Here is a 24,926-nt window from a genome sequence, read left to right on the forward strand (position 1 = left end):
CTTTAACAACGAATTCCCAACTAGCTACATAGAAGTTCGTTGTAATCTATCAAGAAATAATTGTTTTCCTCATACTACAGATAAAAAAAATATGCATAATTTACGCTTGAAAAAGAGAAACGGAGTCCTACAGCATTTACAGTTATTTTATTATTTCAGAAACAAACAGCAAAACACTGTATTAGAAAGCTATTTCAGCTACATCTTTGGTATTATTCAGTTAAACTGTTTAAGAAACTATGAATAGGAAAAATACATAAACAATAGCAAAAAGTTAAAGCTTTGTCATTTAAATACTGCATAGGCACCATATGCTTTTCCCTTACATTCTTTGTTGAAGGACTAGAACTAGATGATGGGTAATAAACCCAGGTGTCCTGTGCTGATAAAACAGCAATCAACTCTCACCCCACAAATACCCTGTAAAGACATCTGCTGCAAAGACATACTTTTATTCCCATTCTTGCCTAAGTGCTTGTCCAGGTATTATCCAAAAAATCCTGCCTAGTCAGGATGCTTCGCAAGACTCAGAACAGGCCGACAAAGACTCCTTTAACCTCTAGGGAATGTATCAAAACATTAAACAGGTAAGTCGGGGGGGGGGAAGAGAACTGAGGATGGGTGGAAAGAGAGGAAGGGGAGCTAAAGATGTACTCCAGCAACCTCAGAAACAAAATTCTTCTTTTCCTATGAGATGTCGCTGCCTGACTCGCTGCCTGATGGCCACAAAAAGTGAAGCTGCAAGGGGAGCGGCAAGGACAGAGGAAGTATTCACTGAGCAAGTGGGATGGTTCTTGTGTCAGCAAGAAGTCAGAGACCTCTGCACTCTGGTGCACAGGGCAAGAGTTGTTTTAAATGGCAGTTGCTGTGTATGTCTAAGCAGCTGTTACTCTATCCAAGCCTGAGATGCAGGCCACAGAAGTGGATTCAGGCACAGCTGAAAGAGACAGTTAGTGCAAAAAGAGTACCCCTATTCTAAGGAAACAAAGTTACTGTGTAATGGTGGCTCTTTTGCCAAGACATCCCCTTTTTAGGGAGAGCAAAATCTGCCACAGAACAAAATGCTGGAAGTTTTGTTGTGCCGGATGAAGAAGAGGAAGGGATGATCTGCAGTGAATTCTGGAACGATCAGTGCACAGCGCATCATCATCACTGCTGCGGTGGCAGCTGCCGCTTCAGTGCCTTCTTCATTGACTTCCACAAAGGATTTGTGAACCACTTCAGAGAGCACCAGCTCGGTGCCGGCTGAGATTCCTGAGAAATCTGCCTTCCCTAAGTCAAACGCATCAGGCATCCCCATGCTTCTCAGAAGGGGTTTCAGATCATAATCTTCTTCCAGTTTAAACCTGGGTAAAGACACCCTCACCTCTGTACAGTCCATCATTTCAGGATTGATCCAATCGATCAGCTTCTCATACGTAAGCTCCCTTTCCAGCTAAAGAAAAACCCAAAAGTTACATAATTAAAATGAGAGTCAGTTTTACGCAGACAAAAGTAGTGATTACTGTGTTTGTTTACATAGTGCATAACATGCGTCTTTTTCCCAGGATACTTCTCACTAGACACTACGCCCCCAGCTAAGATCGATCCCATATGCTTTTTGGTAGATACAATAAGGATCAGTCCCTTCTACGTAAAGTTTATTTTTATAAAGCATGTTAGACTGAGGGTTTTTTTACATTTTTACATATGGGAAGCAAGGACACTGCTGAATTGATGACAAGGTCATAAAGAAACTGAACCCAGTTCTTCTGCCTCTTAACCAAAGGGTCCTCCTTCAGGTTGACAGGCTGATGAAAAAGTCAGCTCACAACACCCTTTGCAGTCAGTGTCAGAAAACCATATTAATAAATACCTTGTCCAGAGCATGAAATAGCCAAAACTTGTATCACATCTCCACAACAGAAGAAATCCTACACTTTTCCATGAGCCTGCTTCCAGGTGGTGGGTCAGAGACAATCTCTCAGTTGTTCAGAACAGAAGATCTATGGGACAAGCTACAGGACTTCCTAAGAGCTCCCCCCGAAATCCCCCCTCGCCACATATGGTGCTCACCACACTAGGCCTTCACCATAACCACAGCTAACCTCCACTCCTGAGGAGGGCTGGGTCGTCTTCCAGAGCCTCTGGCTAATGGGGCAGCACACAGCTTGACCAGTAGTGACACAAGGCCTGCCAGTCCCTGTGGGGGCAGGGAGGTGGAGGACATTTCAGCTGGTGCTGAGCACCAGTGACATAATAGGCGTGGAACTGAACTGCAGGTCTATAGGCAATATCAAACCTTCTTCCCTGGAAGGATACAGACTGTCTTTGCATTTAGCTCAACAACTTACGCTCTCCAAGCCAGTGGATCCGTCCTGGATTGCATCGGGGAGCAGGATGATCATGCTGAGTTCATTACCAACATAAGGGAGCTCAAGGATTTTAGTCTGGAAGTCCCCAATATAGGTCATGTTAAATCTATCCTTCTTGAACATCATCTGCACAGGTTTGGTCTCTTTCTAAAAATAAAGAGATGTCAATAGTACTGAGGTAGTATGCTGGTCTCGAAATACAAAGCAGGCATCCAGTTACTCAAGGCTTTTTAGAATTTGACTAAAGAGAACTAAATACACCATAGAGTACAGCTCCACCACTGTCTTTTGTAAAGCAAGAGGTAAGAAGTAAGGACCCGCGAGATTTAATTTTTAATGTGGAAATGTCTGCGAAGTGTCTTTAAGGCAAAGGGGCAAGGACACATATTTGCTCACTTAAGAACTAGTGACAAGCACTAAATAGAGCTGGTAAAAAAGCAGGGCTTGTGTTCCTTGCTTTAAATGAATACAAAGTAATTTCAATGTAGGTATTTTCATTTTCAGTCCATGTGGCTCCAAGTGCCATAACAAAGAGGAATGAAAATATTTTAAAATGATACTAAAAATGCCAAGAAAGCAAGAGCATTATTTTGAATTCTTAAAAGTCACATGAAAAGTAAGGAGGGGAAAGATTTTTCTTCTCAATTTTATTCTCCTCTATCTCCTTCCCTTTTCACATGGAGCATCAGCTACTATTCCTGACATCACTATTTTCCTCCTTTTCAGTTAAGAGTTCCATTGCTTTCTCCCTCACCTTCATGACATAACCATGCAAGTAGGTTTTTTTGTTTTTAAAGCCCATCAAAACAACGCCCATAGAGGATACAGCAGGAATTATTTTGCAGCAGCAGGGACACATGAAGAGGATGGATAAGCAAAGAAAAGGCCACACAGCATGTGAAAAGTCATCTAGTGAGTCATACGAAATGCAGGAGTCACAGAAATAGCCACAGGATGCTGGAAAAGCTCCTGGGATGTTAAAGTAACTCTTTGTTACTGGACAGATTGTACAATAACTAGCTTAAATCTTCAGGTTACACGTGGAATTTCCAATTGCTCATTTGAGCCTACTCACACGCTTCTGCAGCATGAGCTGCAATCATGCAAATACAAATTTAAGCCATTTAGTTTTACAAGAAAAGAGATTTGCAGTTGTTTGCATATCTAAAAGTGAGTTCCTTGGGTGAGCCAAGGCAACATGCCCTAACCTTATATCTTACAGCTTTCTCCAGTAGTTATCTGGAACCCAAAGACTCTTAATTTTTTTTTAAAAAAATATATACTCTATATTTACAAAGGAAAACGTAATCTCAGAGCTAGACTGGGCCTTATTCCAGAAACATTAAGATTTGGGTCATGAGCTCACCATGGCACAGTATCCAGTACAGAAACATCACTGAATTTGCCTCTCCTCAGGAGAGAAAGGAAAGAGCAAATCTGTAAACTTGAGCTTTGTGTGACATCTCTCTAGGGAACTGATGCCAAACCTTCCATGTGTGGTAGCACTACACAACATTCCATCACAAGTTAAAAGGCAGATTATTCAGCAGCACTACATGCTGTTAGTGTTGCATTTTAAAACCTGGCCCTAGGTTTGCACTGGTGAAAGGAAAAGAAAATGGAATAGTGTACCCGAATACTCTGCGAGCTTTTTCAACATGTTTCAACAGTGAGACAGCAAGGTGTCAGGAACCAAGTCAGTTCAGCGGTTTCTGAAGTGCTGTAGTAGGTAGTATGGCGTAAGCAGTAACAGTCCCTGTGTAAATAGTGGTACTAGCAGTTTCAAGCATTCTTGGATATAGCTCACGGTTTGAAGTCAGGCATGATGGCTTCAATTTTGCATGTTTGTTTTAAGCAGGTGGGTTAAGGAAGTCACGTTACAAGTTCTTGTTAATAACATCTGGAGGCATACACAGAGTTTGAGGTGATCCTGAGGGGCAGCCATGGCCTGCTAATGATAGTAGCCGAGTCTTCTTCAATAGCACTGATCTACTTCTAAAAGCAAGAAAGTATAGCATGGAGGTCTTCAAAGGCGATTTTTTTTTTTTCCCACATTTATTTTGGATCAGTTCAGTGGTAGAAATGCAGGAAAAAAAAAAAAAGCACTGACTGAAGATTTACATTCAGAAGTTTCTGCACATAAGTGCTCTTTTCTGCCTACAACCTAAAGGAAAATTTATTTTCTTACTCACATCAGTTTTATGCTGAAATAATCAAGTTCACTAACAATTGTTCACAACTCTCAAATAGCCTGACAGCTTCACTCAACTGTTTTTGTCTCTTCAGCTCTAAGTTCTGTAACTATGTAGAGGGCTACCTCTGTCAAACAAACAAGAAGGGTAAAAGGAAAAAAGAAGAGACAGAACAAAAGAAATACTTAATTGTTATATTAAAGTTTCTAGTAATTATGTGAAACAAGAGAAACTAAACAAAGGGAGTGTTTATATTAAAGGAAGGGGGTATAAGGAATTTCATACAGCTTGCCCAAGATAACCCTGCTTGAACGATTTTGTTAAATGTATTAATTTCAGAGTACTTGAGTAACAGTGTATTGTCAGCATTTTAGCACATCGTACCTTGTTAATCTGAAATGGCATTTCTGCTGTCCTCTCTTTGTTGAATTGCTTTTCCCAGTTGCCTTTGAAATAGATGGCATTCACCAGCACAAGTCTGGTCAGTGAACTGACAATCCCCTCCGCCAACAGGTTCTGAATTTTACCTTTATGACACATAGAAAAAAAAGCCATTTTTAAACAGTTTGACATTTATCTAATTATTATCTAATATAGTATTTACTCTGTAATTAATACACAATAGATAGGAGAATTATGTACCAGAGCAAGAGCTCAATGTTTGGGTTTTTTAATTCACAATATTACATCTTGACATAGCTGTTTACCCAAGCCCTGGCAGCCATTAAATACAACAGGGCATTTTGCAAAACACTCACCTTCAGTCCTTTCCTCTACCCAGCCATTTATTTGTTTTCTGGAATCCTCCCAAGCATGCATGAAGTCAGTCTGTTCTAGTCCAGCATGGTAGAATTTCTGACTTGACTCTATAAAAGACTAACATGGACATTGAGAACAGCTTTTCAGCAATATATTTTACTCTCAGCCACAGATGATTCTTATATACACCAAGAAAGACTGCCTGCTTTCCTTCCTCAGCTTCATATAGAGCCATTAGTTTTGTCTGATACATTCCTATTAGGTCTTATACCACCTATTTGAACTAAGAATTGTCCACTGGATGTTGTTAAGTCAAATGGCTTGTTTACTATGCTACAAAGTTCTCCATAACTTAATCAAGAAATTATGTGCCTAGTTTTGGGTTTGGGTTTGTGTTTTTTTTTTTTTTTTTGCTTCCCTGAGAGAACATATGATTTTGTAAGCTTCTCTCTACATAAATTTCATTGTTAAACTTCCCAGACTAATAGAAAACTTTTAGTTTAGAGGGTAAATCGGTTTTTTTTAGAGAGGAAAAAACATACCTTCTCTCTGATTTAATGTAGTTAGATCTTTATTACACAGATGCAAAGTTTTAGAGTACAGTCCATGTAATTTTTATCTACTAGACAAATGAAACGCTAGCATTCTTCATAGGAAGAATCACTGTAAATCACTCCCGGGGGAAAGAAAAAATAATAAAGACTTACATCTTCTTTCTTCTAGGGAAGCACTTACAGGAACATGTGTAACAATACCTATTATCCTTATTTAGATCTTCTGATAAGGAAAATCTTAAAAGTCATGTACTCCTCTCAGTACAACCTTTGGATGACTTACATAACAGAAAACCTACAAAATACTGCCCATGCTGAAGAGCAATAACAGTTCTTTTTTCATCATCTTTATACATGATGCAGAGAAAAGAGATATGTCAACTATTTGTCCCACAGCCAAAAATATAAATGGATCATGGAACTCTGAAGATTTAGAGTCTGATGGATTTTATAGTGCTTTGCACCAGTTGTGCATTCAGATCACAGGTTAGCTAAAGGAGCTTCCCTCTCCACCAAGTTCAGATACCAGGCTCTGGCATAATCTATTGTATTGGTAGGTCTCAGCCTAGAAAATCTGGAAAGTAAAATCCAAAGCCTGCCTTTGAACTCCAAAGGAAATAGGTGGCAAGTACATTACACTAAAAAAATGCCACAAATTTAATGGTTACTTACCGAGAGAAATTCAAATGTCTTTTCTCCATAAAGTCGGTTAGCAGTTCTCAGTATATATTTGGTGTTTGGATCATTAATTTCAGAGAGAAGTGACTGATACCCATTGTGAGCATCCTCAGCTTTGTTCAGAAAAAGCACCTGTAGAAAGACAAACATCCTCAGCGGAGTCCATGCCTCCTTTAAACACAGTTGCTTCAGCACAACTTTATTTTTTTAAAAATTACTTCTGGGTTTAAAATCTGTGACTTGAAGCCAAAAGATTTTTCATCACACTTCCCATCTGGAGTTTATCATGCAAGTCACATATGACGCACCCAGCCAGATGCTGTACAAGTAATAAATCAGGGAGTAGAAAAGTCGGCAGTATTTAGTTTCTTTCACTCAAGCCAAGCATCCAAGGATCACAGAATAGTTGAGGCTGGAAGGAACTTCTGGAGGTCATCTGGTACAAGCCCTGTTCTCAGGCAGGGCAATCTGCAGCCAGTAGCCCAGGACTATATCCAGGCAGTTTCTGAATATCTCAGAGTACGGCAATAATATAATATAATTTTGGATAAACTTTTATAGATTTAAACAACAATGAAGTGTGTTTATACTCCTCTTCCACTTCACAAAAGAGGCAAACAAAAATGACTGATCATGCATTTAACACTGCAAATGTAAAAAATACGCCAAGTGATATTTGCCACCTAAGCAAGTTTAAAAAAGTTAAGCCAAGGTGCAGCTACCATTTTGACGTGCATGCAGGCTGGATTTTTTTTTTTTTTTTTTTTTTTTTTTAATCTGCCTGGCTACATTTTCAAAACATGTATAGTCTGACATTAAGCCCAAAGAAGATAGTAGAAGAAAGTATTTTATGTAGTCAGAGATTCACCAAACCTACAAAAAAATTGCAGGTATCTCTTAATGACATATTGAAGAAAGATCTCAGTCTCAAAAAAACAAAACCCCCACACAACAAAAAACAGGAACCTCTCAATTTCATACAAAAGGAAGCTCCCCCTATAAAAACAAAACCAGGTACTGCTTACTACATATCAAAGGAAGACCTCTGCTCTCTGAGACCAGAATGACAATATAGTTTAGCATAAGTGCATGTCACAGACTACAATATATAGGTTTGTTGTTCATATAGTCCCATCAAATTCAATACACTAAGTTTATTTAGACATACCTTTGCTATTTGGGCTTCAGTGTTACCTTTTGAACCCAGTAAAATCATAGACAAAGCAGAAGAAATACTAAAAGGAGAAAAGAACAGATTCTGCCTGCTTTTGTTCTCACACAGCATTCTTAAGAGATCAAGTGCAAAAGTGGTACTTGATGCGCAGAGGCTGTCCATGGTTCAGAGCCTGGGAAATAAAACACAGAACAAGAATGGCTCAAATTTATTTGAATACAAACTGAAAAGTTATTTCTGTCTTTTACATTTCCCAGTACAAACTATGCAACAAATGTCATAATTAGGTTGGAAGATTATCAATTCACAGATAAACTGATTTTCTGGAACAAGCACCTTAAATCCCATACTAGACACTTGAGTTACTTTATGGATTTATTCTTTGGCTTTGTATTTCAATCCCATAGCCGTAACAGAGACAGCAATTCCCACCAGTGTCACTAGACTCTTCACTGGGTATTACTACTTTTGACATGATCAAATACAACACTATTTTGTTTAGGACTTATTAAAACAATTCTCTTTTGACTTCACAAAGACAATTATTTGCCCTTCTAGAAAAACCAGAGCAAAACATTAGGCATCAGAATGGCAGAATTATAAACTCTTACCTTCTCTAAGTTTGTATATCTTCAGTATTACCTTCAGCTTACTTATACGTGTGTATGCTGTGTTTTAAACCTAACAGTCAGTCTGGTAGAACTCAGCAGAATGACTTGACCTACAAGATTAAAACAGAAAAAAAAGTTACCTGGTCAGCATGACAGATTACTGTAATTTCCTGCTGTAGTACAAAGAAAAAATCAAAGTCCATTTCAGTTCCATTTTACTGCCTGCAACACGGAAACACACACAATAAAAAAATCTGCTTATAGATAACTTTATGGTACATGCACACTTCAACATGTGCAACTTGGTGCCTTGTCATAGTCTACATACATCAGCTGGGTAGGTACTTAACTAACCTGAGATTAAACCACACGCTTATAAAAGGAGCAATAAATACTAGAATGCTGAGTTAACTACAGATAAGTATCATCAGACATCATAAGAGATCTGCTGGTGGTAAAAGTTTATGTGTTTTGTTCCTCCCTTAAGGCAGTGCCTAGTGTTGATACGTTGCTACAAAATACAAAACCAACACCTAATTCATACTACTGATTCATTATCTCAGATAGGTGGAAAGAACAAGTTTCTGCATGCACAATCTTCCACCTAAGAAAATTTCTTATTAGTGGCTTTGCTGTAAACAGTAGCAACTTTTCTCCTGTTTCTTCTCTCCCATAACTAAAAAAATAAAAAAGCAAGCTTAGATGGAAACAATCCTCCAATTCTATCTGAAATGAGTAATTTAACTACATGTACTTTACCACATAAGTAGAAGGCACTTGGCATTTTCAGTTCATGTTGCTTACAGTGAAGACCAGATTTTTCCTGCTGTCCTAATACCTGCAGTTTGCTAGCAATAAGGTTTTTTGACCTGGATGTCAAAATGCACAAGAATAGTAACAGCAGAAGCAGTTATTATCTAGAAAATTTTTGTAGGGCTTCCATGATAGGCAATAATTTACAGACAAAAGGACGCAACTCACGCTATTTGTCTATATGAAAATCAGTGCATTTAACCAAACTGTAAGTAAGATTTCAACAGGGGGGACACAAGGCTAGGAGTTACATCTATAGTTATCCATGCCTTCTCTGCAGCTCAGGAATAGTAACATAACTACCAATAGATACCCTTCTCATCAGAGCAGTTTTGGAGATGATGCACAGTAACTGCACTTTAAAGAACAAAAAACACATGATACAAGCACATAGTTGTCAGTCAGCTGTAAACTGTTTGCTTCAAAATCCTCAGTGATCAGAGGGTTTACTGACAGCAGCTCATTCCTCACTCTGGTCTCCCCGTGGGCTCTGCGGGCCAGAAGTGAGGCACTCCTGTGGAGCTTTCTGGATGCCCTGACCCCGTGTGTTCCTACCACCATGAATTTGAAGCCTATATCCTCAGCAGTAGACACCTATGCTTTAGGACAGTCTTTGTGAACAGAAAGGCTGTATCTAGATTAAACAGCAGATACACGCCGCAGTGTCTCTCCCAACTACCGTTTCTGCCATAGGGGAACCTGGCCAGAGCAGGGTGCAGCTCTCCTCCAGCCTGCAGCCCAAGAGACACACCCCACCGGGACTACAATATGGATTAGCGCCCGGTACATGCGGATGCCTCCACTCGTGTCAGGTGCCTTGGAGGAGTCCCAGGCCGACTGTTTCAAACACAGCCGGGGGCGGGGAACTCAGGGCGATGAGCATCAGGCGGTGTCCACCTCCACAGAGAAAGCCGCGTCTGCGGCACGGACATCCCTGTTCTCACCCTCTGAACCGAAGCAAGTTTTCTTGTGGCAAAAAGGCATTTAGGATTTGGAGAGTTAGGAGTGATGTTAAAACATCTGCAGGGTAAGATCGCTGACAGTTCCAGTTAACGACTCTTTACATGGCGCCTCTCTGGGGGCAGGCGGTGGGACACGGGGGGTGACACAGCCCCGCCACTGCCCACCGCCGACTCTGCCCCTCCCCGCTCAGGCACAAGAAGCCAGAGGGTCTGGCACTTCCCAGGGCGAAATGACGCTCCACTGCTCCGGCGCTGGACTTAGCACCGTAAGAGACGTTAAAACTCAATACTTCCGTGGTTCCCCCGTCACTCCTACACATAAAAAGCGTTCCGCTACACACCGCTGCGACTGCAGCTGAGAAGCAGCAGACACCACGTCACGAAAAAAAATAACAACACCAACGCCGTGAAGCCTCTACTTCTTTAGAGAAAGGAAAAAAAAAAAAAAGAAAAAAAAACCAAACCAAAAACCACAAGAGCAAGCTTCCCGTAGAAAAAAAAAAAACATCTCCAGGCCAGCGGAGCCGTCGCACTCACCCAGCCGGACGCCGCGCTGCCCTCGTCCCGAGGCCCTTCCCTTTCCCCGGAAGCATTGCCGGGTGAGGAAGGGCGGCAGCTCGGCCCCGAACGGGGAGGCAACGTAGCCCCTGCGCACAAAATGGTTGCCGCCCGAAGCGCCCCCCCGCTTAATATCTCTGCAGGCCTCGCCTCGCCACAGCTTGTGATTTTCCACCTCTGCCTCCCTCTCGTGGTAGAGCTGACAGAAAACACCCCTAGTCCATGAGAGATTATTATTAATTATTCTTGAAGCAGGAGTTGTTTTGAACCGAAGTGATCTGTTGCTGTAGCCAGAGACCATGCAGGCTTGACCCTTCCTCGCATACGTGAGGGTCTGCATGAGGCAAATAGCTCTTATAGATATATTTATTTATTTATTTAAGGGAATCTGTGGAGTGGCATGTGAAGCTAATTTGAGGTTAAATTGGGAGCTGATGAAAATTTACAGCAGGGATGCGGAAGGAAGGCAAAGGGGTGGCTGGGGCCTGGGGTAAGGAGGGTCTGCTTCCATCTGTAATGCAAGGACCTAATCAGGGGCTAAATAGGAGCTGGGTCTAACTGCAGGCTGGGAGTAAGTGCTAAAACCACACCTGGATCAGGGGCTCTAGTCATGAGGGTGAGGAAAGGGGCTGTGTTAGCATACTTTTAGACACACTGCTGTGAAGGGAAGGGCTAGATATGCCATAGCTAATAGTGGTTAGGACAGAGCTACCCTTGATGGCCTGGTCTGAATGACAACCAGGATTGCTCTGTGGATGCAAGGCATCATGCACTCCCCTTAACACTGCCATGGTTGTCTCTTCAGAGTAGGAGGGAGGCATAGGAGGAACTGTGCCTCAGGCCCTGGGGTGTTTGGTCTGATGGAGAAAGGGTTCAGGTTCGGCTCCCCCCAGTTGCAGCAGAGGCTTCAGATTTTGCTGTTTGCCTCCGTGCTGGCAAGCAACCTCCTGTTCTGCAGGGCAAGGAATAACTAACTAGGGTGAGCAGAGTCTGCCAAAGAACAGGATGGTTTGTGATTTGTTGTGTCTGATGAAGAAGAGAAAGGGGTGGTCAGCTTTAAAAGTCATTTTTGGTGCTTTTGATCTCAGTGCCAGGACAGCTGTAGCAGCTGCTGCCTCAGTGCCTTCTTCATTGACCTCCACAAAAGCTTTGTGAACAACTTTTGAGATGTAAAGATCCTTCTTCATAGACATCCCTCTGAAATCAGCCTGAACTGGGTCAAAAGCATTTCGTATCCCCATGCTGCTCAAAGTGGATTTAAGGTCATAATTCTCTTCCAGCTTCAACTTGGGCAGGTACAGATCCACTTCAGCTTTCATCATATTGACCGATTTGGTCCATTCAGCCAATTTTTCATAGGTCAGCTCTCTTTCCACCTGCAATGAGTTGAGGGATAAAATAGTTGGAATGTGAGGCACAGAGACAAGACATGCACACACAGCAGTGTCTTAAGGCTCATCAAGAACATGTAAAACAAAGCCCAGCTACCAGCCGTGGGTACAGATGGAATGTGTGCCATATTCATAGGGCATGATCCTGCAAAGTGCCGAGTGACTTATACTCCTATTTATTTTCTTCAAGGTGGTGAGATATAGACCTGAACCCTCAGAGTAGTTAATTTTTTTTTTTGTGGTGTGAAGAATATTGCTTTTTTGCAATGTGTGACTCATTACGATATTAATAGGCACTTACTATGTGTGTGTATGGATAACTTTTCTCTTAGTAGTGGTAAATAAGTGGAATGCATGGAACCTCCAGTACGAATAAAAATATGTTTTCCCTGATCTATTTAGGATCTGAAACTGATCCTGGCATGGTCCTGAGTGACTGTTGATACCTTCTGGGCCAGGATAGTCAGCACTTACTTTGAGAAACCTCACCACAAAGTATCAGGTGCAAATCTGGACTGCAAATGATATAAAAATGAATTAATACAGCCCTCAGGAGAAGATAACTCTAGGGCATAGTGATTCAGACTTGGTCCTTGCTTTCCTTGTGCTATTCTGGCAATAGAAAAGAGGATAAAAATAGGCTAAGACAGTTGGGTGGACATTGTTTTTAAGATGTATCCCTACGTAAATTACCATGTTTGCGATGTTATCAGATGCCCTGAATCATAAACTGAGAAATCATGGTGTTACAATTTTTGAAACAGAGTATGCACACGTCAGAACCTATTCTACTGTGATTTTGAAGCTCGTTTGTCCTCATTCGTTTCATCTGTTTCTGTTACTGTCTTGTAGTGTACGTGATGTAATGGTAGATCATTTTTACCTGCTCCAGACCATTAGTGTTACCACTGATGTCATCTGGTAGGAGAACAAACATGCTGAGTTCATTTTCCACATATGGCACCTCAATGATTTTGAATTTCGTGGTTGTTTCATGGAATATCAAAAATGCATCTCTCAGAAACATCATCTGTACTGGTTTAGTCTTGGTCTGTGAAAAAATTCAGATATAAAAAATAGTGTTATTTCATTCCTTAAAATGGATTATAAAGTTTACTTGCTTCATTGAGCTGAAAGAAAAAATTTGTAAACAAGTACAAAACTCAGCTGCATTTGGATACTCAGGACCCTTTTCTTTGGGCAGTGTCACATACACCCCCTTTTCAAAGTCATTGGGATCTTTACAAAAAAATCATCATAGACACATATGCTATCTACCTGCTGACTGAATCACATGTAATACATTTCTCATTTTAAATTAAAGGAGTTAGCTTTGATAATCAAGTAACTACTGTAAGTATTTCATGTTTTCTCCCACAGGTTACATTTTTGGAGTGAGGGCCTTGATTGAGAGGAAGAAATGTGGACTTTCTTCCCCTGGATGCCATCAACTCTTTTGCCTATTTTATCCTTCCAAGCTATACTGATTGTCTCACTTTGCTTCTGAACCATATTTTCTGTGACCTGTGCTGGCTTTTCCTCTTCCCCAAACCATGGAGGACTGGATTACCAAATGGAATTGGATTACCCCACAGCTTTCTGAAATCCTATGCTGTATTATGCTCACAGAGCTTTTACTACTATATCCACTCTCTCCTTTTGCATTCTTACATTTTAGTGCAAAAGTTTCTCTCTTTGCAGACTTTGCTGTCAGGTACCCTGTGAATTAAACCCTCTCTGTGCACCAGTGTTTTGGGTTCACATGGCAGGATTTTGGTAGTGGGGGGGCTGCAGGGGTGATTTGTATGAGGATACATCAGAAGCTGCCTCCATGTCAGGCGGAGCCAGTTCCAGTCAGCTTCAAGATGGACCCACCGCTGGCCAATGCTGAGCTGGTCAGTGCTGTTAGTAGCACCTCTGTGATAACATATTTAATGAGGGGTAAAAACCTCTGTGCAACAGCAGCTGGGAGAGAGGAGTGAAAAAACGTGAGAGAAACAACTCTGCAGGCACCAAGGTCAGCGAGGAGGAAAACAGAGGAGGTGCTCCAGGCACCGGAGCAGAGATTCCCCTGTAGCCTCTGGTGAAGACCATGGTGAGGCAGATACCCACCCTGCAGCCCGTGGAGGACCCCATGCTGGAACAGGTGGATGTGCCCTGAAGGAAGCTGCAACCCATGGTGAGCCCACACTGGAGCAGGCTCCTGGCAGCACCTGTGACCCCATGGAGAGGGGCCCACGCTGGAGCAGGTTTTCTGGCAGGACCTGTGACCCCGTGGGGGACCCACCCTGGAGCAGTCTGTTCCTGAAGGACTGCATCCCGTGGAAGGGACCCATGCTGGAGCAGTTCTTGAAGAACTGCAGCCCATGGGAAGGACCCTCAGTGGACGTGAAGGACTGTATCCCATGGGTGGGACCCCACACTGGAGCAGGGGAAGAGTGTGAGAAGGAAGGAGCAGCAGAGACAATGTGTGATGAACTGACTGCAACTCCCATTCCCCATCTACCTTCACTGCTTTGGGGGATAGGTGGAAGAGCTGGGAGTGAAGTTGAGCCTGGGGAGGGGTGGAAGGAAGGTGTTTTATATTTGGTCTTATTTTTCATTAACCTACTCTGATTAATTGGCGATAAATTAAATTAATTTCCTAAGTTTGAGTCTGTTTTGCCCATGATGGTAATTGGTAAATGATCTCCCTGTCCTTATCTTGACTGATGAGCTTTTTGCCCTGATTTTCTCCCCCTGTCCTGTTGAGAAGGGGAAGTGACAGAGAGGCTTGGTGGGCACCTGGAGCCCAGCCAGGGTCAACCCACCACAACCATGTACCATGACAGATCCTAAAACCACACATGTAGCATAGTAGGTTTGGGATACACAGTCACATCATCAACACAATTGCTTCACATTGCCTGGCATACAAAAGGTGTTTGACGTATAGATTACAAGTGCAAACAAGATACATGCTTCCATTGACAAATAGTTTTGCTTGCCTTTGACACAGTCCAAAAATATGCATGCAGTCAGCTATTGTGAATCGTCAGCGCGTGATCATTTAAACACTGTTAGCTCAGTAACATGCCCTCAGTGTATACTGAACACATCATCCTCACACACTCAGCTAAAATAACAAACCCCCATGAAAATTCCCTCTGAGGTTTTATGCAACACGCAGGGTGCGTGAGGAAAGAACAGCCGGTTCAGTTTCCTTGAACTCGGAGTATAGACTGTGTCTCAAAAGCAGGAAAGAGACGTAGTATGTAAGTACTGCTCTCAAAAGCAACTCAGTTCCTTTTGAAAATGGGACCTTGGTACTTAGGGCAATTTCCTCTTGTCCTTAAGCTACGTGGTGTTCTCAAGTGTTTTGATATCAAAGAGCTATTAATTAAAGTGAAAATCCTATTCTCATGGATATGCATAAATAAGATAATACTGACTTACTTTCACAATTGCTGTTCTCACTGAGTTTATACCACTGATTTTATACTGTGTGCCCAGCTGTGAGTAGTGTTGCAGTGGCATACGGAATGCAGGTGAAATATTTAGAGGTTTCTAGCTGTTCAGTAATAGACATATTAACATATGACAATAGGCATATAGACAAGGAATTTACCTTACTCAGTCTGAAGGGCATCTCAGAAGTATTTTTCTCCAGAAACTTCTTTTCCCAGTTTCCTTTGAAATAAATGGCATTTACTAAGACCAACACAGTGCGAGAATTGAGAGATCCTGCAGGCAGCAGATCTTGTATTTTCCCTTCAAAATCAGACAAATAGGACTGTTATTCCAGTGTGACTGTGTAACTCTTCAATTTTAATTGTGCCTTCTCTGTGCCTACCTGTGTAGCAAAAGTGTTTGCATTTGGGAGGTTTTCTTACTGTATATTTTTCAAGGTGTACATATGGTAAAAATGGCTTTTGAAGTATAAATCTTTTTTAAAAAAATATATTGCCATTTTGCTAGTAAATGGCATTGGAAAGCGGGTAAAGTGGAATAACTTGGGTGTTCTGTGGAGTTGCTTGCAAGCACCTGAAGAATGCCAAAGTAAAACCCTCACTGATCAGAGTGGAGCCACTCAGTATCTACCTGTGCCTCCCTCTGAACAGCAGTAATTCAGAAGAGGGTACGGCATGAAGAATCAAGGGAAAGACCTTGTAAGGAGCAACAGTTAGGTTTGGAGAGAGGCATTCTTCAAGCTGTTTAACTGCACTTTGCTCATCAACTCCCCTGAGTTTCCAGTTTTTATGGATCCTTGGCTGCAAGAGCAATAAACGTGGAAATACAAATGATTTGAAAGTGGGACAAGAAGAAAGCCATCACAGTGCTACTTACTCTCAGTTTCATTTTCAACCCACAAATTGATCAGTGCTGTGGCTTGTTCTGCAGCTGTCTTAAAGTTTACAGCTTGTGGCTTTGCATTGTAATAGCTCGTAATGAGCTTTAAGAATTTCTGAAAGAGAATTGTAAAATGTATGCTTATTTAGTTAACTGTGAGTTATAAAATGTTAGAAATAATCGCTTCAACAGATTATACAGTCTGGTAATACATAATTGAAGAAAATGTAATTTGTTTGAAATGGGATAGCCTTTAAAATAAGATCTGATACATTCTATGCTAAATATTAAGTAAGGAGTGATCAAACTTCAGTCTCAAGGAAACTGATACTTCAAATTTTGTTTGAAATCCAAAGTACAAATTTGTAATTTTTAAATATCCCATGAAACAAACATTCTTCACAATTTTTAAAAATTTCTTAAAATTACATTTTATATAATTTTAAATACTTTTTTCCTGCTGTAGGATGTAGAGTTCAGTACAAAAGGGAATAGTCTCATATGAAGTTGAAACAAGGCTTTTAGTTTGCTTCAGAGGTGAGGAACCTGTCAAGAGTTTGTGAGGACAATAGAGGATCAGGTATAAAGGGAATGTTCTGGTAGAATAAAGTCATGGCAGAAAAGCAGAATTAACATTTGCAATCTTGTCTGCAGTGAAACAGTTCATGGAGATTCCCGGCAGAAAATTCTCTAGATTCTCTGTAAAGCATAGGTACATGGGATTATGAAGAAAATGAGCAATAAGCATTCAGAAGGACAAATTACTAATTACTCAAGAGATCAGAACAAACTCCAAAGAACAGTAATCTCATTTAAAACCACCTTCCAACAAATTGTAAGATGATTAATACAACATCAGTTTTTAAAAAAAGATTTCAAAGGTACAGGTAATTACAAACTCATGAGTCCATATAGGGTGTATAGGTAAACATGACAAATTGGAGGAGTGTCAACAGCATTTTGTAATAGGAAATCCTAAATCAGAAATCAGCTGGAATTTTTGAAGGTGTTAGGAAGTACGTGAGTAAGAAGGTTGAGCCATTACAGTCTATTTGGATTACCAAAAGGCATATCATAAGACTTCTCACCAAAGGCTGAGCATCCATGGAGCTACACAGATAGGTCTTGTTTGTTTAAACAACTAGAAACCAAGAGTAGGAGGAAATAATGTTCACAGTAAGGGGTTATTACTACTGGACTACCACAGGGATATGTGGGATCTGTGCTAAAATATTTATTCTATAAAATACAGGTCTAAATATTTACATTAAAATATGTATTTTAAAATATTTATAAACAATCCAGTGAAGAGTACGCTACAGAGAGTGACTATTACTGTTCAGGAATGAAGTGTTGAAGCTGTGATGTACAGCTGCATGAAAAAAATCTGCCCAATAGCATCCAAAAAGGCAAATACAATTTTAAGAGTTACAAAGAAAGGAGTAGGGAACAAAAGAGAGAATATCAGAATGCCACTGTATAAAGCTATGGTGTGCCCATTGAGTTCTCTATGCAGCTCTGGCATCTGCAGTCTCAGAAGTGCTAGAGTATAGAAGATACAAAGACAGGGGATGAGGATGACCAAAGATATGGAGAAGTGTCCTTTAGAGGTCAAAAAAAAAAAACCAATAATGATGCTAACAAGTAGCAGGCTCAAGAAACATGGATGCTTCCCACAGTGATTAGTTCAGCTGTGGAACTCCTGCTGCTGAGGGTTGTGGTAGACTCCAAAGACAAGTCTGCAAATTCATGAAATAATGGCTCATCAAGGTCTATTAAGTAGACATGCCCTCTGGTTCAGGAAGTCCCTGAGCTACAGATTGCGTGGTGACCAGAGCAAATTCTGGCAAAGCATTACTACACAGCATGCCTTGTTCCCGTACGCTTCCTGAACTGTTGACTGCTGTTGGGGACAAATCTTGTCTGTGGAAGGCTGGCCCCATACAGCTGTCCTCATGCTCTCACTGAAACCACAGTGCTATCATCTGGAAAGTTTTATCATCTTTGTTGTCAATCCCTCTTAATGTCAAAATATTCTTAAGTAAAAATGTTCAACTCACGGGCAGTAATGGGTAGGTCTTTTCCTCATACAGCCGGTTGGCACTCTTCAGCAAGTAGGTGCTGCTGGGTTTGTTGATGGCAGACAGGAGCTCTTTGAAGCCAGAGTGGGTGTTTTCAGCTTGCTTGTGCCCAGGATCCTTGGAAAGAGACACCAATTAATATGCAATAATTGTTTTCTCTCTGAAGTGTTGCACCTGCTGTGGTTATTTAAAATGCCCAGGTTGTTTTAATTAAAAAGGAATTTCAGGGGATGGAGCTCTTTTCTGTGTATGTTGCATATTTGCAGTACTATGTATAACTGAACAAACCGTTTTCTGTCTGTAGGGCAATGATCTGTTTCTGCAGTGCTGTGTAGGCCTTTGAGGACATCAGCTGATGGTGCACCCAGGAAGTTGAATCTCCTTATTTCAGTCATGGCCAGGCTTAATTTTCAGTGTCACAAGGGCCCATCAGGGCAGCCTTGTGGCTTTTGAGGAGGTGCACTGTTCTGACAGACACTAATACCAGGGCATGGATTTACCAACTGATCAGATTTTCTCCGTTTTCACATGAATTTTGCTGTTGCTGTTTGGATTTTGGAGGGAGTTTGTCCTGGTCGATGTTGATGGTTTTAGGGAGTGTGACGTTCCTTGCCAGCTGTTTCTTCACTAATGGAGGAATAAGCTGTTACCTGTCAGCTGCTACCTGTCAGCTGCTCCCCTCCAGCTGCTTGGGTACAGTCTCCTCCTCCATGGCATATACCATGCCCTGCATGTGAGACACTGAGAGTCTGGGCCACTGACTCATGGTGAGTTGTCCTAAGGTTGGTCAGGTTGCATTTCTTGCTCTAGTCTTTTCTCACTCATGCTGAGACATTCGGCTGCTAGGAAGGACACTTGGGAAACAATTTGGTAGCTGGAGGACTCAGGATAGGGGATATTGGGTTCTGCAAGGAGTTGGAAACAGACTGAATGGAGGGAAATGTCTGAAGGACCAGATTAGGCAGACTTTGTTACAACTCGGAAAATCAGTGAGTTGCTAAAATGAATGTGGATGTAATGATGCATCTTGAAGATTCATCCCCCACCATCTAGGGAGAGAATGTTATAACCTCCTCCCCGCTTTTATTTCCACTTTGTCTAATCTAGTTTCTTTGAGCTTTCTTTTAGTTTCTGTGCTAAAGAAACATGGCTTGTTTGAGTTTACAAGCCTTTCATTGCTCAGGGAGTTTATTTGATGAAAAACATCTGGGCAATTCCTCCTGGTGGCAAGTCTCTGGGGAGCTGATGAACAAGGGTGAATCAGCACACGTTAGCTTAAAGGAGAATTTTGTTTGACTGATGTGCCCTTGCATGAGAAAGGTGGACAGGAGTTTATTGGGAGTCAGGTGGGAATGCAGTAGTTGTTTTTCACTACAGAAAAAAAAAACCCTGAAGCTGATAAGAGATAGAATTGTACTAAGCACATTAGCACAATTGATTTGTTGATATTGCCATAGACCAGCTAAAACCAAGTAGCACAGTATTAGGGCTAATAAAAATGCTGCTAATGTCTCAGTTCTGCTTTTGAAGGCCTGAGTTCATGAGTTTTATGGTAATGTTATCTGCTTGTTCACTTTTTCTCTTTCTATAGGTAGTTTTTACTGAAGTGAGACAGTAGATACAGATTGAAGACAAGCAAATGTTAGAAGGCTAAAGCAGTAGTTGTGATGAACTATCCGTTTCTTGGAGATTTTTTTCTCTGAGTCTTTTCTTGTAATAAATACCATCTTTCTTTTCTTTGGTGTCCCCAGAGAAGGCCTTGTTGTCTCAGATGAACCTTCTTCTTCTGCAGTCTGGTTAAAATGAAGAACCTGTGATGATGATAAATGTTCATAAAAGTGGCTTGTTTTTTGAAGATAAATATGTCCAAGGGTTATGAAAGGATGTTAGTTTTCTACAGTAATTCACCAGTCATGCTCAATGAGAGTCTATTAAAGTTATTGAGGACATGACCTTACTCTCGATTTAGTCTCTATAACTGTACCATTGCTATATAAATTTTAGTCACATTTACTGCTTAATAATAGATCAGTATTATGGTTCAAACATGAATTTATTTAGATAAATGGTCAGTTTATATTTAGCTGCATGGAATTTATTTTCAGATCATGACCAAACACAACAAAGAGCATAGTGCACTTCCAAGTCTTACTACTGGTACAGAAATGTAAAACTACATTTAATGTGTTTTAAGTAAATGCGTATAACCTCAAAGAGTACAAAGATTGCAAAGTTCTGCAAAAGTGGGCATAAATGAAATCACATTTTCAGTACTAGCATGTCTCCGTTGTTCATAGGAGGATTACCTTATTTATGGACTAACTGTGTCACAAGCAAAGGTTTTTGTGCTGCTCCTGTGCAGCCAAACAAGCATTCAGGAGAGCTTACTAACTTCGGTATGCAGTATGAGAGGGCAGATAAACTGATTCCAGAACCAGCTGGGGTTTCCTTTTTCTAGCGTATCTTAGCTCCCTATGAATTTTATTAGTAAAGTTGTCTCTTCATTGCTATTTGAGCACTATATCAGGTGACTTATTCTGTTCAAAGGGCAATTAAAATGGAAGGTGGAGTTCTGAGAAAGACCAGCAGTACTCTCTAATGTCAATAACTTTCCCCTGGCAGACCACTTGCAATGCTCTGGGAAATGTAAGTGTAAGCTAAATCTAGAGGCAATGCAGAGCAGGGAGATCTTGGAAATAAAGTGGAAGAACAGTGAACTGCAGGACTGCTGCCAGCGTGAGTGGGGTTGTTTCCTGTATCAACATTATAGCAGGTCACTGTTCTCCCATGTTGTTCCTTTCTGTTCCCCATAGACAGAAGAATAATGCAATTTATGTGGGAACCATCTGTAAAGTGATATACTGCTAATTTCAGAGCTTACCTCAGCCATCTGGGTCGCAGTGTCACCTTTTGCACCCAGGTAGACCATGGCGAGAGCAGTTGAAATACTCCAAGGAGAAAAGAAAATGTTTTGGTCTTTGGAAGCTTCGTTCAGCTTTTTGTAAAGGTCCAGAGTAAAGCTGTTGGTTGACACTGAGAGAGACTCCATTGATACAGCCTGAGATAAATGAGTGTCAGAGAGAGGTGATGACTACTTCTTCACTTCTTTTAAAAAATACAAAGCTGCTAGTGGGAGATTGCCTGCAGCCTCTCAGATACGGTGTGAGGGTGTCCCTGTAATGGGTAAAATACTGCACAGAGACCAAGTACAGTCAGCTAGTAGGTCTGTTTTTAAGACCTGCATTATTTCTCCCTTCCCCACTTTATTTCCTCAGTGTCCTCAGCTTTTTTTTATTCTTCATTAGATGACCACAATTTTAGCTGGAAATGTTTTCACAGACCAAACTTATTTCAAAAACTCATTTACTTATGTCTCATAGAATTATTCTTAAATTCTGAGGGATGAAACAGAATCATTTCTCACTGTGCTGCTTTAAGCTTTTTCCTGTTTCTTTAAACTTCCTGTGCTATTATTTGCTGCTGAAAAAACCATGGTGAATTCATGCTTCGTCTTCTGTTTTTACAAAACAAAATTAAAGCAAACAAAAAAACCCAACCCCACGATTAAACTGATTTTCCATATGTGGATCCAGAACAAACCTGTGCTTCCTATTAGCATGTTTTAGATCAGTCCAATACTGTTGACAAATATTAGGATAAATTCAGAAATTTTCATTGTCTTGAGCAGTATAAGGACTACTAAAACATGTACTAAAGTCAGTGTAAGATGGCATCAGGTGAAAGGTTAAGCACTAGATCAACAACTGCAACTGGACATTTAAGTCTATCTTCACCCACAATTTACATGCTTAAATCAAAAGCTACAATCCTTAAAGCCACATGCCATGCAGTGTTAGAGATGCCCGGAGCCACAGGGATTCTTGAGTTTTGATTTCAAAGCTTTCCAGGGCTCCACAACAGCTTCAAAGCCTTCTCAGGAGTGCTTCAGAGGTGAATGCCCTGCAGCCTAGGTCATACCTAAGCATTTTTAGAAACTACAAATCAGATATCTTTTACTGCTGTGCCTGGAGATGCTGATACTCCCAGAGCGTATCTAGGGAACAGGGCTGAGCTGAACATTTTTGCCTGAAGAATTTCAAACCCACATCTCCATCTCCTGTTCCCAGAGAGTACCTGAACTGAATCTACATGCAGCAATCAAGCATTTCTTAGGCTTGAGAGAGAGAACATGTGTGTGTTTCTGTGAGGTTCACTGGTCTACTAGCCACGTCAGTCATCTGGGAAGGAAAGTCTGGATGCCTGATCCAGTAGTTATTTGATATTTATAAAGCAGAGGCTTGAACCAATACACCTCATGCTGAGTATTCAAAACACTGTGCCACAGAGTCGTGCTGGTTTGTATGTTCAGTTCCAGAATCAGTAGGAGTGTATTCTCTCCTGCAGCCTGTTCTCAGCCCTCTGATCCTAAATTGACTGGTAGCCTGGTGATTAAGCCACCCTTCCTACAGGGGAGGAAACTTTCTGCCCTCCCAGACTGTGTAGGTTTTGGCCAACCTGGGCTTGCATTCTGACCACTGTGCCTTGACCCAGGGTTTTCCTAAGGGCTACACTTTGTACAAAAAAAAGAGCACTCCTTTCCCCTGGGTGACTTTTATGCCATAATTAAACCACTCAGTTCCAAAGAATTTAATGTGCATTTTTAAGACTTATGAAATAAAGCTAGTTATTTTGATATGAATATTTACACTACCTGAAATCCTGAGAGAGAAGAGTTAAGATCTGTCTTCAGTCAGGATCTGTGGTGGTCTGTGAGGCAATGAACAGTTTTGGAAATGTAGAAATGTTTGCGCCTCCCTTTTCTTCTCTACATCCTCTTCTTGTATTAATGCGCATGTTCCTTCATTTATTCCTACTTCTCCTCTCTATCACCTGCTTTCAGAACTTAGAGAGAGAGAGACACCTCCTCAATTCAAGGCCACTGTTAGTGGGTGTGTGTCCTGAAATGTGAAGGCCAGTATGCCTTTCTCCCACAGGTGTCCTCCACAACCTTGGCATACGGCCTGCAAAAATGTAGGAATTACAGAAAATAATTCAGCCACCCTGCGCTGGCAAGAGACAAATAATTTTACAGCTTCCTTTTCTTTTTACTCTACAAACTGGGGAAATGAATAGAAATTAATCTCAAAGATACGGCTAAAAGGGAATACTGAAATAGGCTGTTAGTCTTACTCATCCTGTGGTTAAATTTTGAGAGGGGAGAATTTGAATACTTGGGTCTCTCAGGTCACATAAAGCCCTTATTTTGTGATATTTTACATTTTTGCTCTTCTGTTTCAGAAATCAGATCACAAAGCTCAGAAGGTATTTACACATTCGCCTAAAATAAGTGATGAAATAAGAGCAAACATTGGACTCATTTGAACTGATGGATGTTGTTCTAAAAGACTGCTGCTCCTAGCTGAGGAGGTGAAGGTGCTTTAGATACTTACAGGCCCTACACTGTACTGAGCTTATTATTCCTCTGTGATGGATTGAGGGAGTTTGGATCATCCACCAAAAGCTGCAAAACAGCTTGGAAGCTCTGCTTGTAATGATTTATTTTACTGAAACTGGTTTTTTGTATTTGAGTAGAGAGCCAAAACAGCAGAATGTATAAAAATGGACATCAGCAAAGGTGTAATACAAAACAGTTACATGTACACAAACGTTTTACTTTAAACCAGTGTAATTAGCAATTCTGCTGGTTTACTCTGCTCTTACCCATGTGACTTAGATTAAACTGCATTGATAAATTTCCTTTGCAATCATTATATGTCTTGTCTGCTACATTTATGGTTAGTTAGGAATGGCCTCTGCTCCCTAGTGTGATATGTGCAGAGTAAACCAATTACCAGCGTGCAGTCAACCTATACAGAAAAAGCATCAGTATAAAGAGTACAAGTCCATATTTTGAACTAGAATTACATTTTTTGTGCTTACATTCACTTCAAGTCTGACTGGTACATATGCCATACAGGGTTCAAGAGTGATATATGTGCCTCTCTTTTTTTCATGTGTTTTGTTTTTAAGTGCATGCAGGTTTTGTACCTGGAATATCCATCTTATTTTCTTGCTTCAGAAGTGTATTAGGAACTATTATGTTTAGTTATGTGCTTAAGAAATGTTTCTGCTATGTATCTGAAACTGCTGTTGTCTGTTTTTCAGCTAAATGAACAGGAGAAGAAAAAAAACCGAACAACAGTTAGGGGTACTACAAGCTACAAAGATTAGCCAAAAATACAGGAAAATGAAGAAAGGGTACCCAAACTGTGTGGACACTCTTTGTGGTATATTCCAGCTGCTGCAAGATCCTGTTTAGTAAGAGAGAGTGGAGTTTCAAAGGGAAGCAAATTGGCCAGAGAAGAGGTGCTCTTGTTTTTGCTGAGCTGGATGGAAATAGTGAGAGGAAGTAGTGGATTGCTGCAACCAGGATGGTAAAAACAAGGTTTCACAGCATCACAGTACCTGAC

General features: G+C 40.9%; 1 protein-coding gene across 1 annotated transcript; it reads right to left on the minus strand.

Moving 5' to 3' along the window:
* Positions 1-131: 131 nt before the first annotated feature.
* On the minus strand, positions 132-23,266 carry LOC141953753 (uncharacterized). Its single transcript, XM_074892940.1, has 16 exons — positions 23,168-23,266; positions 21,338-21,514; positions 20,181-20,267; positions 18,436-18,573; positions 16,373-16,490; positions 15,654-15,796; positions 12,930-13,097; positions 11,631-12,031; positions 11,215-11,233; positions 10,635-10,854; positions 7,706-7,878; positions 6,532-6,669; positions 5,305-5,422; positions 4,931-5,073; positions 2,334-2,501; positions 132-1,435 (listed from the first exon to the last, which is right to left on the minus strand). The coding sequence occupies exons 2-16, from the start codon at positions 21,503-21,505 to the stop codon at positions 1,031-1,033; spliced, it is 2,607 nt and encodes an 868-aa protein (XP_074749041.1). The 5' UTR covers positions 21,506-21,514; positions 23,168-23,266; the 3' UTR covers positions 132-1,030.
* Positions 23,267-24,926: the final 1,660 nt, after the last annotated feature.

Source organism: Strix uralensis, chromosome 1 (genome assembly GCF_047716275.1).
Source record: "Strix uralensis isolate ZFMK-TIS-50842 chromosome 1, bStrUra1, whole genome shotgun sequence".
In the NCBI taxonomy this organism is placed as follows: domain Eukaryota; kingdom Metazoa; phylum Chordata; class Aves; order Strigiformes; family Strigidae; genus Strix; species Strix uralensis.